The following is a 16754-nucleotide window of genomic DNA, read 5'->3' as shown; positions in this document are numbered from 1 at the left end:
TGCGTGTATTTAGACCCTTCAGAAACCTGAGATGGCACTTATCTACTATTACCAGAATAACAAATTATTTAGAAGGCAAGATATCAAAATTAGATTTTTTTTTTGAGTGTAAGTAAAGGTTACTTTCATAGGATATAACAATAATTTCCAAAATCTGGTGGTCTTACAAGACATTAATTATAAATAGCATTTGTGAGAATGGCTTTATGAGTCAGAATATGATCTACTCTTCTGCACTTGGAGGATAAGAGGATATATTTTCTCCTTTTTATCTTGGGGAGAATTTTTTCTTTTTACCAGGAAGTAGGAACACCTGTGGTTTTCAAGGCCAAATGCTGGAATTGCAAGCAGTAGGGGAAAAAAAAGTTATAATCCCTTAAAACAGGCTTTTGTTGGGACAGTCTTTTTTTTTATATCACTCTTTCTCAACTCTGCCTACTGTGATACTTCATGCTTTCTAGTTTACGCCTTGCCAGGGTTTTCGGGACAAATCTATTGTCTGTCTCCCTCTAAGCATTTAAGATTGACCTTTCTTCAGGTTATACATCAAATCAAGTTTTTTCTGTTTCTTACTGTCTTTATTGTTTTGGGGCGACTTTCCCTAAGAGAAGGTAGTGGAAATCTCTTCACCCTCTTAAACTTGTAAGTGAAAAGTTAATTTTAAAGTATGTGGCTATGGAGTGAATTCTGTTAAGGAAAAAAAAATACTTTTCTTTTTATTCTAGTTTTATTAGAGCAAACATAGGGACAGTTGTGACTAGATCTTTGGGTTTGATGCATATATCTTGTTGAGGTCTACAGCCCAGTGATAGGTTCAGGAATAATGATGAAAATGGGATTACTTTTAAGTTACTGTTAAGCTATTAGGAGAAAGAAGAGACTAGCGCCTGGCACTTTGCTAAGCATCTCATGTTCATTGGCTGTGATGTGGTGGAGCCTGGATTTAAAGCCAAACTGGCCTGACTCCAGAGCCCATACCCTTAATTGCTGTACTGTATTTATTACTTATATCAATTGTATTTAATTTGATCCAGGTTGGATTTTACCATCAGAAATGAAATGTACTATTTTGGCTTTTATTTAAGTGATAGCCATGGAATTGCTTTGTGTTGTAATGCTCATCTGTCCATTCATTAAAACCTGTTTCTGATGAGACTACAAATACTTTTTAGCTAGTGACTTAAACACTTTAATTTCCAATGAGAATTAATGTGTTATTATGTTTTAGGAGTGAGTGTCTAGGTATTTCTTCCTTTTGTGCTTTATCTACCAGTTAAATTAGAAATTGTAAGAAAGCTGTCCGTAATTACTATGTTTTCACTTAGTTCCTGAAAGGTCCCAGGAGTCCTCATGTTTGCACATATGCTAGAACTGTTACTGTTACTTTTAATCTTTTAGGATGTGGGGTTTTTTGTTTGTTTGTTTTGTTTTTTGGGTTTTTTGTTTGTTTGTCTTTCCATAGATTCATGAAGCTATTCATGGTAATTTTCCCATGTTTTTTCAAACTCAGTTTTGTAAAGAGCATTGACTATACGTTAGCATATGAAATAGTTCACTCATATGAAATTGCTGTTGAAATAATTACTTATATTGAATTTGGTGTTCTTATTGCCTTCTAGTTTAAAATTGAATATTACTTTTTATATGGAATTTAATATGATTAATGTAGCAGTTTTATTAGAAGTCTCCAAATAAAAATGGCTCCTGTAAATTTAGTGGTGCTTATGTGATAATATGGTGGTGGTGCTTATTTGATAATATATCATGCTTCTTGCGTGAGGCGGTGTACTCCTATGGTTCCTAGACTTCTTTCCAGGTTATATTAAATATCCTTTTGTGCAAAGATATCATGAGTTAGTAGTCCATGTTCTGTGTAAACAGAGAAGTCTGGAGGTCATACAGTGAATCCAGTTTCTTTAAAACAGCAAAGCCTTGCTCTGGCCTCTGAGGAACAGGAGTGCTGCCTCTCTACTGCTTTCCCACCACCATTTCCTCTGCTTCTAAATCAAGTTGAGTGGAAACCCTTTTATTTTGGTCTCTGGGCTGATCTCCTAGTCCCTTTGAATTTTATTTGCCTTCCTATCCAGTCTGTACCACAAAGGCAACCCTTTTTCTAGTGCATTCATGAAGGCCATAGAATTTCTTGCCCCATTGGTCATTTTTTATACTGGCCTCTCTCTCTTTAGCTTTCTTTCTCAATTAAAAGTTGCTGGAGAAGGTCATACAATGCTGATTTGACCCACTGTACTTTCAAGCTGTCTAGCTTTCATTGCTACCTGGTGTTACTTTTATTTCATGACCTAGTACAGTGACCAATCCAACATTTCTTATAAGCTGTTTCCTGCCTGTAAGCAGGTAATCTCTGTAATTCTTACAATCTCAAAATGTATCTGTATTTTCAGTCTTTTACTCCATGGCTCTTTCTCAAAAGAAGAAACAATGCTCTTGCCTTTCCATTTTGCCTCTGGTTATAGTTTTTTTTTTCCTATTCCTTCTCTGTCTGCTTCCATCTTCTTCCAGTGCATCCTGTACTTTTCTCCCTTCAAGTCTTTGCTGTTGCTTCCCTCCCTTCCCAAGTATTTTCCTCAAAATCCTATCTCTCTAAATCTTATCTATTCAGAATATAGGCAAATTAAATACCCCCAAAAGAGGTTTCTGAGCTCCCACAGGAATTCTTTGCTTTCTTATTGGTGTCACATTTCATTGCATTTTGTATCTCAGTTGTTACTCACCACCAACTGTAGGATGGAACATGTCCTTCTCCACTACATCAAATATTCCTCGAAAGCGTGTTCCTCTCTTTTATATTTTGCCATACTTTTTTTTTCCTTTTTTAATCTTCTCAAGCCTACCTAGTGGGATATCTGTTACTTAATGTATCAAATAGTGATTCTGTCTGCATTAAACCACTTGAAGATTAGATAAAGAAGAGACTCAGAAAGTTGTAATTGTAGCTCTTTAGGTTCCAGATTTGTTCTCAGTCATATAAATATGCTGTCATGAAATTCCAGTGAACTGTTCTTACAGTGAAAGATCACAAATACTAGTTTTAAAGAAAGGACAGAATGTTGATTTTAAAATACCAAAAATTTCATGATTAATTTCTTTATTTATTCTGTTGGCATTTTAGAAATTAATTGACCCTAAAAATTATCTTGTATTCCAGTCAATTTATGAATTAATGTATCAAGTTGTGATAGCTGAGTAATTTTGAGTAGGACTGACAGGTATACTGTGTTATGCCAACGGTAACTTCAGTACTTCAAAATTGTGACTTAAAAATGGCATTGTCATGGAAACAGTAGAGCAGTCTTTAAAAAAAAAAAGCAAACCTTCTGTTAGCCAGAACTAATACTGTAATTATTTCTGAAATGGCATATTGAATAGAGTTGTGAAAGTAGCAATTTATTAGACCTTTAATGATATCCAGACCAAAGGGGGGGGCTGTGTGTCTTGCCTTGTGCTGTGTGATTTAGAAGCTTTTTCATTCCCTTCTTGTTTTTCTTAATATTTTTACTGGAAAGTTATGCTCTTGAATTGTGTTGATTGTTTATGATTCATTCTCTGGTTTGGCATAGGGAGTTTTTTGATTTTTTTTTTTAATGAAGTTACTGAGAATTGAACCCAGGACCTCATGCATGCTAAGCATGCACTCTGCCACTGAGCTATACCCTCCCTCCTTGGAAATTCTTGATCAGAAATGCCTTCTCTGTGGATTCTTACCATTTACTGAGAGTGGCTTTACGATACAGGAGTTTTAGGAAAAGAAGAGAAAAAGATGAGGAGGTAGGTCAGCCAGCATTAGGATTCTTTCATCCTTTTCCTCTCCCACTTAAACCTCTCTTCCTGCTTTATCGTGGGAACTTAGGAATTTCTTGTGATTGTTAGGACTTAAACTTTTTTCAGACTGTTCTGTGCAGAGGAACCACTTGAGAAGCTCCTTACAGTGTCACAGCTGGGCCCCAGCCCCAGGGATTCTGTACTTTCTGCCTCCAAGGGATTTTGATGCACTGATCTTGGATCAAGCTTGGAGAAGCCCAGTTAGAGCCACAGGCTTAGCTTAGAAGGTCTAAATGTGCTTTGTTGTATTGTGTGATTTGGCTACATCCATTGCTCAGCTTTGTTTTGTTTTGTATTTTAAATCTGGAGTACAAGCCATAGAAATCTTCTCTGGAGCAGTTAAGTGCCTGAATTACACTCCAAGTTTGTTTATAGCCCCAGTGACTGGTTCATACTATAAGCTTGGTAGCAGATTACTTTCCCACTAATTTGGCATTTACTACAACAAATAAATCTACTGCCAACTGCCTAGATATTACCTTAACATTCTATAGAGTTTTACTTATTTTTTTCTTTTGAAAAATGAATTTTTATTCAAGTTCCTTGAAACCAGTGGTTCTCAGCCTGGGGCAGCCCTCCTCCCCCACCTTCCACAGGATATTTGGCAGTGTCTGGAGACATTCTGGGTTGTTACTTGGGAAAGAGTATAATGGGTAGAATTCAAGGATGCTGTTAAGCAGCACAGAACATCCCCTCACAGCAAAGAATTATCTAACCTAAATGTCAGTATTGCCAAGGTTGAAAAATGGGTTCATTATATGATTACTCTAGGGGCAGTATATTTTCCCCTTCATATGACATGCTGGATGAACATTTTGATGATGCAGGACTTGTAAATGCTGATGTAAATAGTGAATAAATTTAGAAAGCTGATTTGTTTCCATTTCCTGTTTCTCTGTAATTTGAGAGTTGATTTACTGCTCATATAGTTCACGAATACAAGGAAAATAGTTGTTCTGATAGCCTTCTGAACTTAGGGTCATCTGCTGTGCCCATAGCCATCTCCCCTACCTTTGATTGTATAAATTTACCTGTCAGCTGTTACTTCAGTACCATCTACAACATAGTTTTTCAAGACTGCATGTTGTGACCCTGTGGTGGGTTGGGAAAGTACTGTAGCATTTTTGAAAAGTTAAATACAGTAGAAAAATAAGAGTATCATATATAGTAAGAGTTAAATATTATGCTGTGAAATTTTAATTATATGTTGTTGGGGAGGAAAATTTCTTTTTTCTACCACTCTCCTAGTTCTCTGACTGTGGCCCTATGAATTGGACTGACAAAAGACAGATTGACAAGAGAAAAAAACAAACAAGTTTATGCATACGCATGGGGGAGCACTCAGGGATGAGTGGCTCCAGGGTTGGTTAGAACTTGGGCTTATGTAGCATTGTAGCAAAGGAACAATAAATTTTCAGAGAAGAGACAAGACAAAGGAAAAGGACTTTGAGGAAAAGGCGCTACAAACTGTGGGAAGGCAAATATATGGGAAACTAATGGTGGATAAAGGCAAGTTAGTAACCTATTATGTAGGTTCCCCTGGTACCATCTCCAGGCTGATAAGGGTTTAAAGTTGAGATTAATTTTTGTCCTTCCTGGTAAAGGAAGAAGCGGGGACACTTCTGTAAATTTCTGTTCTGCTTTTAGGCAAATAGGGAGAAGGCAAAGAGCTTTCCTCCTTTCTGCTGCTTCTCAATTGTTCTCAGCTAAAAATAGTCTTTAAGGACTATAGTAGTCCTTATGGACACTTAAGCGACATGTTTTGAAGTGGTGTATTTTGCCCTCTACAATATCTGTGCATGCGTGTGCTAGGTTATGATGTAAAAGATATTTCTTGCTGTGGATTACAAGGGAAAAAATCAAAGCCACTGACTCCAATAAATTACAAAAGCAGTATGAGCTGCATGTTTTACAGTTCTTGAAACAAGCTGAGATTTTATTTATCGACTTTGGGAAGAAATAAATTTATTTCAGTTTTTAATTAGGAAATTTTGGCTTCATACATATCATGAGGTAATTTTAGAATGCATTTTGAAAATTTATAGGACCTTCTAATAGAATTAGTATTGGATTTGGCAACATTCTTGAATTGTAATTGTCTTCATTAAAGATCATTGTTTACATGTTCAATGATGTGTCAGTATCAACAATCTCTCAATAATGAGATTCCTCTATTTCAGAAATGTTGGTTTGATGAAAGGCAAATAAAATTGAGTATATCTGAGTATATTTTGGTATTGTATATTAACAAATTGAGTTAATTTTGTTATTAACTAATTAGAAACTGCTTGCATCACAGAGTTTTGGAACTTTTCCTTCCTCTACAAAAAGTCAACATTTCAAAATAGATTCAAGCTTCTCACATGGAATTTTTGAGTTCATTTATTTGAGACAGGCATCTAGTTGACAAATTTTAATTTTATACTAAAATGTTTAAGACTAATTCTAGTATAATTTATTTCAGATTAAATTTAGTGGAAGCTTTTGTAGAAGATGCAGAATTGAGGCAGAGTTTACAAGAAGATTTACTTCGTCGATTTCCAGATCTTAACCGACTTGCCAAGAAATTTCAAAGACAGGCTGCAAACTTACAAGATTGTTATCGACTCTATCAGGGTATAAATCAACTCCCTAATGTTATTCAGGCTCTGGAAAAATATGAAGGTAACAATGATTTTGTTTTTGTTTTCGTTCACTCTCAGTATACTTGGCAAATGTACTGTCCTTAGAAAGTTGGTTTGGTGACTTTTTTTTTATTTGCAATATAGTCAGTTTACAATGTTGTGTTAATTTCTGATATACAGCATAGTGATTTAGTTATACATATATGTTCCTTTTCATATTCTTTTTCATTATAGGCTATTACAAGGTGTTGAGTATAGTTAGTTCCCTGTGCTTTACACTGGGACCTTGCTGTTTTGGTGACTCTTCTTTAAGTTTTTCTAGTAACAGGTTTGGATTGACCTCTAGCTGCATGGCAGAAGCCAGGAGTCATGAGATAGTTTACAGTTTTTGCTTTTCAGAAATGAGTGTTGGGTTACTGGGTCTATTAATAGGTCTATTGCACTAACAGCGTCAGTTGAATAGAGTTTGATTGCTTAAGAAGACTCACAGGACCCAAAATGACATTGCTTATAAAAGAATGGTTTATTATAGGAAAAGGATACAGTTTAGCAGCAGCACTAAAAAGTAAGGATAATGCATCACAGCCAAAAGCTGTCACAGTAAGTGGGCCAGGGAGATCAGATACAGGTTCCTGTTGAAAGGTCCTTGTTGAGGTGCACTTACTCAGGTCAAGGACCACTAATGTGTGTAGAACACCTTGGAACAGTCTTGCTGGGCTTTTTAATATTTTGCTAATCTTATGGGTGTATTCCTGTTCTGTAACTAACTTCTGTAGCAGAGTCCTCTTGGGGCCTCCCTGAGACCAGGGAATCATCAATCACGAACAGTGCTGCTGGTAAGCTGAATGAGCCACCTTGAGTCTCCTCGGACTAGCCATTACACAGTAACACAATTGGTATGTTTCATGTCTTGACCCAGGGGTCATTGTCATGCAGGGACTTTAAGAAAACAGTGCAGGCTAATTCCGGGCCTGCTGGAATTAACCTTTCCAGCCGACCTATGAAAGAAAGTTAAGATGAAGGGTGTTGATGCTAACAGTTGAAGTCAGCGTGAAGTTACTAGAGTGAAGTAAGCAAAGTCACATATTAGTTAATCAACATTGTATTGATGGATAAAATCAACTTTCCCTTACAAGCATAGCTTTTAGCTCTAAGTGAACATAAGGTTTCTATAACAAGTATTTTAGTAACTATAAAGTTATATGTCTAATACATAACATAACAAAATATAAATGATGTTGAGCATCTTTTCATGTGCCTCTCTTGAGTTTAAAAAAAAAACAACAATAGAATGGCAGTTTTCAGAGTTCAGCATAGCTCGTTAGCCTACTGATTTCATGGAGAAAGCCAAAACTAAGACTAATTTATTGAAGAAAAACCAAATGCACTGTCTTTAAAATCATAAAATCATTAAAAGTTTAAAAAAATATATTGGTATATTGCTGGGAATTGAATATGAGCTGCCATTTTGTGATGTTTTTAGCTTTGATTAACATTTTAATGTTATTCCTGGAAAAAATGAAAATAAAGTAAATTCAGAGACAGCAGAGGGCAGCAACAGTATAGAAAGTAGATTTGCATTCAGTAATTAAACACTTTATTTTAAATCTTTCTCCTGTAAGAAAAACCTATTTGAAAAATAGACTTTTGGCCTCTCCTATTCCTCATGTCTTTTAAAATGAAAAATTTGAGGCAAACCCTAAAACAATAGTATTCTGCATTTTGGGCAAATTTCTGATAGTGCTTAAAACAATTCCTCTAAGAATCCAGATTATTTTATTGTAACAGCTGTCATACTGAGGTATGTAACTATTCCTTCTGCCCATATCCAAATTATCATCCGTTTCTGTTTTAATATATTTAAAAACCTTTCATGTGCTATTTTCCCTCTCCTAGTCTGTGCATCCTCTGCAGTGAACCCATAGTAATCTTTCTTAGCAAATTTGATCATGTCATTTCCTCCCCTTCAGTTCTGAACACATTAATTTGCTTCCCATAACCTACCAGAAGAAGCCGCATTCCTGGGCACAGCCTGCCCACTGCTTCTCAGTCAGCTTCCCTTACACTCCCTCACCTGCCCTTCTCTTCACTACACCAGCTCCCATGTCGAGACTGCTCTTTGCTCTTTTATACTTCTGTCCTTGTTTTCCCTTTTTCTTAAATACCCTTTACTGCCTTGTCCCCATGATGAACCCCTACTAACGTTTTTAAGATTGAGCTCAAATATCACCCTTTCCGTGAAGCCGCCTCTGCCCTCTTCATGCAGTTAGATGTTTCCTTCTCTGGTTTCCATTGCACCTTGTGCTTATTTCTGTTGCTCTTTAAATAGCGTAAAAATACATAGTAAGTTAGTCTAAAAATAATCACCTTTTTTTAACCTGATTGCTTAGTTACTTCCTAAATGGAAGATAAGAATATAAAACCAATTTATTTGCCATTTCTGCAAACGAATCTGCTTTACTAATGTAGCACTTTTTAAACATTAGCCAACAAAGCTACACGATCTGGTTGGATTTTATATTGTGGAGATATTTTCTTTAAATTTCATCTTTATCCGTTTATAAAAGCAAGGTAAATTCTTTGTAGTAATTCTGCCATCCAGAGGTAATAATTACTAATGTTTTGGTGTATGTTGTTTCAGTCTTTAAACAAGATTATCTACCGTCTGTTTTGCTATAACATTTGCCTTGACAATGAAGACTTGTTCCAGTGTGGTTCATATATTAGGGAACAGTTTGAGCATAATGTGCATTTTATGTTGCTTGTGCACATTTTGTTCTTGAGAATCACTAAGTGAATGCAGAAAATTGCACCCAGCTGAACTGAACAGTGTAGCAATACACAAAATGTACACAGACACACACACACACGTACCTCAGACATCTGCTGTGACCCCAGTTCACTGTGGTGTTAGGAGCCACACTCATTCACATTGATGTTACAACTTTGCACTCCATTTCAGACAACTTTCACCATTTAACAGTAACTCAGAAGCTGTAACCCATTGGAAATCCATCTCCACAAGCAAACTTCACATCTTTTGCAAGATAAAAGTGCATTATTTGTTGTAGTATTTATGTATTTCCTATCCATTTAATTTAACATATATAAAACTGTACAACTGTTTTATTAGGCTCCTATCCATTAAAATTTTTTTTATCAATTTTTATTTCATTTTTAATTGAAGTATAGTTGATTTACAATATTATGTTAATTTCAGGTGTATATCCTATTCTTTTTTTTAAATGTGTCACTGATCACAGTTTCTGAGTGTTACGCCTGGACCCCTTCTGTCTCATAAACTGATTTTTATTGCACAGTATTGCACAGTGCTGTGATTTTTTGAGGGGGAATGCATATGTTGCATTATAACAGAGTGGGCCATATGCAACAATGTAGTATGTATTGGTGGGATAAAAATGTACTAATTGTACATTTAATAAAAATAGTACTAATTTTACAGTAGTACTGTTACAAATATTAAAATCTTTATAAATCTTCACAAATATTAAAAATCTTTACAATGTATAATTTATTTTTAGCTAGCATCTATTGTTATTTTAAAGTTCCAAGAAATTATGCATAAACTTTTAAAGGTTTGTGTACCTCTCTGGTTTTTCGATTTTGTGATTTTTCTATTAATAAATTCCTAAAACTAGAATTTCTGGGCCAGGCTGTGCATTTTTTTTTTAATAGTAACAGTCATAATGTAAAAATGTCAACTCACAGTCTAACTCTAGAAGAGAAACCACTGCTAATTTTTTTTTTAAATCCTTCCAGACTTTTGCCCTCTTGTCTGCGTTTTAATGACAAATAATTATGTATTGACAAATAACTTTTCCAGGAAGGTTTTACTAATTTACAGTTCCAGCCACAAGATGTACAAGAACATTTCTTTGCATCCTCATCAACACTGTTTCTTTTTATTGTGGTGATTAGTTAGTACATTTTAGTGGTTAGTTGGTATATTTTGTTGGCAGTGTTTTGTGGGATTTGGGTGCAAGGTCATTTGATTGGAAGGATAGAGATGCAGAGATAATATGACCGTTGGCCCTGGAATATAATTGTAATGTGAAAGCTTTTATCATTGACGATAAGATTGAAGATAGTGAAGAAAGTAGTCATGGGAAGAGAGGAAAGAAGACATTTAAATTACACTCTATCAAAAGATAAGATGAGAAAATTGCTGATAAGAGGTGATGTGTGAGAGGAAGGAAAAATAATCTTAGGAGGTTGGGGCTGTAAAGGAAAACTGTTTCCCACCTGTCTTCCTTTCTTCCTATGAGTCTTTCTCCTGTGTGTTTCCTTTACTATTCATGGGAACATTTTACTCTGGTCACTAAATGTGTGGAGGTTTTCCCCCATGCCAAGGGATTTTCTGTGACACTAACTGGGTATTCTACAGTTTATCTCAATTCTGACACTATCTACCTGGAGATAGCATCAGATCCCCCAGGTTAAGGGCTCAGTACCAGAAGATTGGCACCCTCCAACCTCCCCACCACCACAGACACACACTTAAGATACTAGTCTCAAGCCCAGGTTATCACCTGTGCTTCTGCCCAACTGGTTATAGACAAGGTCCCAATGACCCCCTCCTTGGGTTTAATTAATTTGCTAAAGCAGTTCATGGAACTCAGGGAAACACTTATACATTACCAATTTATTGATAAAGGATACAGATGAACAGTCAGATGAAGAGATAACTAGGACGAGCCTGGGAGAGTCCTGAGCACGGGAGTCTCTGTCCTGTGGAGTTGGGGTGTGTCACCCAACTGGTGTGGATGTATTTGCTCCCTGAAAACTCCCCCCACAACTACTGGAATTTTATGGACTCTTCCTCACATAAGCTTGGTCAAGTATTAACTCCATTTTGAGCCCCTCTCCCCTCCTTGGAGAATGGGGTGTGGAGCTGAAAATTTCTAGCTCCTCCTAATCACGGCTTGGTCTTTCAGGTGACCAGCCTGTATCCAGGAACTATTCAGGAGCCCACCTTGGGTCACCTTCTTAGAACAAAAGATGCTCCTAGTGCTCTTAGCATTCAGGAGCTCTGTGTCAGAAACCAGGGCAGAGACTGGTATATATTTTCTATTCTCGCAGAGGACTAGTATGAGTGTAAAATGATACTCATAAATAATCATGGAAATTAGAAGGAAAAGTCTGCGTAGGAGAAAGAAAAGTACTATTTTGTCAAAACAACAATAGTAATAAAAGAAAACAAGAGGTGTTGTCGGAGAAAGTATTACTTGCGAATAAAGAACTGGGACAAGTGGCTGTGCTTAACAAAAGGGATGGTGTGACCAGAGAATCTGACAAGAGAAGGTGAGTAAAGGGAGAGGGCAAGGATGATGTGGGAGGATAAGAGGCGAAAACTATAGGGCGGCTGACTTCAGTGAGGGAATAATGGAGGTGGCTTTGTGTTGAAGATCGTTATTCAGAGTGATTAAATTATTTTGACATTTTGCCATGATTCACCTGCACTTCTGTTGTTGGCTTCTTTGCTAATTTAGTGATTTGTTGGCTCCAGCCTCATATTTGTGTGAGTACTATAAACTTTCAGTAACAGCATCTTGCCAGCCTTTCTTCCACTTACATGAGTTTTAAAATCCATTTCGTAAATATATATATAAAGGGTCATGATTAAGTTTAATTGTACTTAATAAAACTTCTAGATTGGAATTAATAATATAAGGAAATTATGTTAAATTAGTCAAGGGAATATGGGCATAGAATAAATTTTTAAATCTTTGCTAATTGAAACTCATGTCTTTATTACCATTTACCAAAATATCTAATAGAACAAGAGTGTTAATATTAACTTTATAATTAATTTAGTCTTTAGGTTGATTTTCCCAGTCACAGACTATTTGCAAGGTCTGATTCAGCAGATTTGTGACTAGTGCCAGGCCTTGGACCTGAGTTAGTGTCAGGAGGACACTTACAGGGAGCTGCCTCGCATCTGTCATCCAGAACTATCCTATAGTTCATTTTGATTTTCCTGTGAATTGCTCATTTAACCTGATTAGAAAGTCTTACTGTCTTTTTCTTAATTATTTGCCAGCCATTTTCAGTTACTTCTCAATTATATTAAATAAAATATAAATGATTTGAGAGAAGAGGCATTTATCAATAATTTAGGTGCCGCCGTTTTACCAGCAGCCTCAACTTTGCCAGACACAGGTCTAGGAAAGGCTTCTTGTGGTGGGGAGTTGGGGACCTGTGGCATGTTGGTGTCCTCCTATGGGGGATAAGACCAGACATGGCAAGCACAGATGCCAAAAGGAGTCTGGCAGTTTACAGATAAATGAGGCAGAATGGTGGCTGATATTCTGGTGAGCTTGGAAAGTCATGGTCTGACTAATAAAGTGGGCTACTGCTGGTCAGACCACCTGCCACTGAATGGGAGTTCTGACTGAGGATTTCCCATATGAGCCTATGTTTCAGTGTCTACTCAGAATTCCTCTCTCCAAACTCTTTTGGTGTTCTCTATCTCAATAAAGACTCCATCATCTATACCCAGTTGCCTTGGGAATCAGCCTTGACTCTTTGCTCTTCCTCATTGCATTCACTCAGTCACCAAGTCCTCTTGGCATCACATAGTATGTATTCTTCTCCTTGGACTCCTTTCCATCCTCTTTGCTAGCACCCTAGTTAAGGCTGTAATCATTTCTTACCTGAACTACTGTCAGCCTCCTAATGCTCTTGCTGTCCCTTGACTTGGCTCCCTCTAATTCATTCTCTTTGCTTCAGCCAACTGTCTTTCTCAGTATATAAATATATTTATAAATAAGAATATAAATGTGTCATTAACCCTTCAGGGGTTTTTCACTGCCTTTAGGGTTAAAGTGTAAACTTGTTTAAAAAGTATCCTTTCTCTCCTAGTACCAGTGTTTCTCAGATTTTTTAACCACGACCCACAGTAAGATACACATTTTCATTTGACTCAGTGCATATCCATGGGTGTGTTTATGCACTGTTAAAAAACAAAATTCAACATGAGGATTTCCCATGAGTGAATTTTAAAGATCTTATGGCTTTATTCAATTATTCATGAATTGGGCAGCATCCCTGCAGGAGATGGAAAGGAACTGTACAAAGTGTAACTTTTGTAGGCAAATGTGGGTAGAAACAAGGAAATTATCCTTGACAGAAAAAGCAGGTTGGTTATTACAAGGTTACTTTCCTTTAGGGGATGGCAGGGGTCTATTAGGCAGATTATCTGACTGGTGCTGATCAGGCAATTCCTGATTGACCAGTTTAAGATTTCATTTCTGGGAGAGCTGAAACTAATTAGGGTAAGCCTCAGTTTGGTGACATGGAACTTGGCATAAGTGCCTCCATTTTGGGCCTGTTGTCTTATTTTTAACAATATGTAGACACTGTATACATAAAAACTGTAAATAGTGTAAATATACATACAAATTATAGATAATATAAACTGAAATAATGTGTAAAACTGAAACCACACTACAGTGTACTTTGGCATTTTCTATTTTATTTCATTAAAAAATGCCAAGATTTACTGAGTTAACTTTATGATGGAGAAAGGTCTATAATTTGAAAAAACATACTGCATTTGTTTTTTACATCTGTTCAAGTAAACTTGAACATCCACTGGATCTTACATATTCTGTACACTCCATGGCCTTGGTATGTGCTGTGCCTTTAGATGGAGACATTTATCCCTTCGTGTCTCACCTGGCTTTGTTCTCATCTTTGGATTTTCACCATAAAAGTCATTCCTTCGGGAAAGTCTGCCTTGTTCCTGCATTTGGGTACACCTCTGCCCTAGTTATGTGTTTCCAAAGCTGCTGGTATTTCTCTATCATTATACTTGCCACGCTTCTTTGTAATTAGTTGTATAATGGCGGTGTCACCTCTCCATCCCCAAGAGCATAGAGTTTGTGCCTGAGGAATGAGTATTCCAGCTCAGCTTCTGACATGTAGTAGGTCCTCAGTAACTTCTTTTGGGAGAATCAGAAGATGCTACTTAATGTAGGAGGGAGAGTGTGAATTAACATGCCAGAAATGAAACTGACAATTAAGCAGTATAAAACTGGAAAGTACTGGAAAGTAATAATGAAAAGCTGTGCCAGGAGTTCAAGGTGCTTTGTCTTGCTGTTGCTATTTAAGAGATCCTGGAGGCCTGCAGTTTTCTTTATTTTACTTTAGTCTCTGTAGTGATAAAAATATATTAACAAAAGTTGATCAATTCATTACTTACATCATAACAAGGGACTAGTATCCGGAGGCTGTTAGGGAAGAAAGGGAGAAGCAGAAACAGCAAGGATGTCCACCTGGAGTGCTTACTGTGTTCCTGATGCTGCTAGTTGCCAAGGCTGTTACGGTAAGGCACAAAAACAGTCTTGTCTCTGCCCTTGTTGCATGTGAGGGAAACAGACATTAGACAGGTGGTAATCACACAAAAATATAATTGTGATAGGTGTCATAAAAAGAAAATTCTAAAGTAGTATATCAAGAAAGGGCAACATTTTATCTTGGGGCAGTACGCATGCCAAAGTAGTTTTCATTGGTGTTTTTGTGACTTGAAAATTAACTTTTCTAAATTCACTAAGGATACTCTCCTTTCAATCTATGATTAAGTGGCATGAACATAGATAAGACGGAGAAAACAAGTCCCAGAATTAGTGTTGATACACTTAGAAGGTGGCCTGGGCATCATTCCAGGAGTATATCTTAATGAACTACTTACTCAATAGACTTATGGGCTTTCATTTTATCCTGAAATTTGTTACAATTTTTATCATAGTAAATGATGATGAAATGTTTGATGGTGATTAAATTATACTTTAGGCTGTATAGAAATGTAAGTTCTTGTGCTTATTGAGTGGTTTCTGAGCCACACAGCAGCATTCTTTTTTTATTTTTCCTTGTGATGAGAACTCTTAGGATTTACTTACTCTCTTAACAGTTTTCATATGTATCAATCAGCAGTGGCATCATGCTGTGCATTACATCCTTAGTACTTATTTATTTTGTAACTGGAAGTTTGTACCTTTTGACCATCCTCCTCTAGTCCCCCTCCCCTCCTAGCCACAAATCTGATCTCTATTATATATGGGTTGTTTTTATTGTTGGTTTTTGTTTTGTTTTGTTTTAAGATTTCACGTATAAGTGAGATCACAAAGCATGTGTCTTTAACTTATTTAGCATAGTGCTCTCAAGGTCCATTCATGTTACTGCAAATGGCAGTATTTCCTTGTGGATTTTTTTTAAACCATTGTGTGTGTGGGGGGTGTACACATACTTATGCATACCACATTTTCTTTGTCCCTTTTTCCATCAGTGGATAGTTAGGTTTTTCCCATATTTTGGCTATTGTAAATAATGTTGCTATGAACATGGGGGTGCAGATATCTTTTCCAATAAGTGTTTCTGTTTTCTTAGGCTATATTCCCAAGAGTGAAATTGTTGAATCGTATGGTAGTTCTACGATTGGTAGGATCCTATGGTAGGATCCTTCATGCTGTATTCCATAGTAGCTGTACCGGTTTACAATCCCACCAAGAGTGCTCAAGTATTCTCTTTTTGCTACATCTTCTCCAGCATTTGTTATCTTGTCTTTTTGATGATGGCCATTCTGGTAGGCGTGAGGCATTATTTCATTGTGGTTTTGATTTGCATTTCCCTAATGTTGAGCATTTCTTCATGTACCTGTTGGCCATTCATGTATCTTCTTTGGAAAAGTGTCTATTCAAGTCTTCTGCTCATTTTTTAATTGGATTAATCAGGGTTTTGTTTTGGTTTTTGTTTGCTGTTGAGTTGTGTTCTTTATTTTGGATATTAGCTCCTTATCAGATAAATGATTTGCAAATATTTTCTCCCATTCCGTAGGTTGGCTTTTCACTTTGTTGACCGTTTCTTTTGTTGTGTAGAAGCTTTTTGATTTGATGTAGTCCCGCTTGTTTGTTTTTAATTTTATTAATTGTGCTTTGGGTGTTATAGCCAAAAAAATCATTGCCAAGACCTGTGTCACGGAGCTTTTCCCCCATGTTTTCTTCTAGGAGTTTCATGTTTTCAGGTTTAAGAAATTTAAGTTAATTTATTTCGAGTTAATTTTTGTGAGTGGTGCAAGAAAAGGGTCTAATTTAATTCTTTTATGTGTGAATATCCAATTTTCCCAGCATTGTTTATTGAAGAGATTGTCTTTTCTCCTTTGGGTATACAGCAGCATTCTTGAAAATGAAATCTTCAAGGAGTTATGAATGAATCTTTAGGGACTGACAATGAATTTGGAGTTCTTAGAGAAATTATTTAATGATTTGATTA

At 36.4% G+C, this 16754-nt stretch overlaps 1 protein-coding gene across 4 annotated transcripts in view; it reads left to right on the top strand.

The window, feature by feature from the left end:
- Positions 1–16754, top strand: part of MSH2 (mutS homolog 2) — a 78144-nt gene that overhangs the window by 14771 nt on the left and 46619 nt on the right. For all 4 annotated transcript variants that reach the window (XM_064494517.1, XM_064494519.1, XM_064494518.1 and 1 more), the window contains exon 7: positions 6305–6504. In XM_064494517.1, coding sequence (XP_064350587.1) covers positions 6305–6504 — 200 coding nt within the window. The remainder of the gene's footprint in view (positions 1–6304; positions 6505–16754) is intronic.

The sequence above is a fragment of the Camelus dromedarius genome, chromosome 15 (genome assembly GCF_036321535.1).
Source record: "Camelus dromedarius isolate mCamDro1 chromosome 15, mCamDro1.pat, whole genome shotgun sequence".
Classification (NCBI taxonomy): domain Eukaryota; kingdom Metazoa; phylum Chordata; class Mammalia; order Artiodactyla; family Camelidae; genus Camelus; species Camelus dromedarius.
The sequence above is the reverse complement of the archived record's forward strand: the minus strand, read 5'-3'. Positions and strand labels throughout refer to the sequence as shown.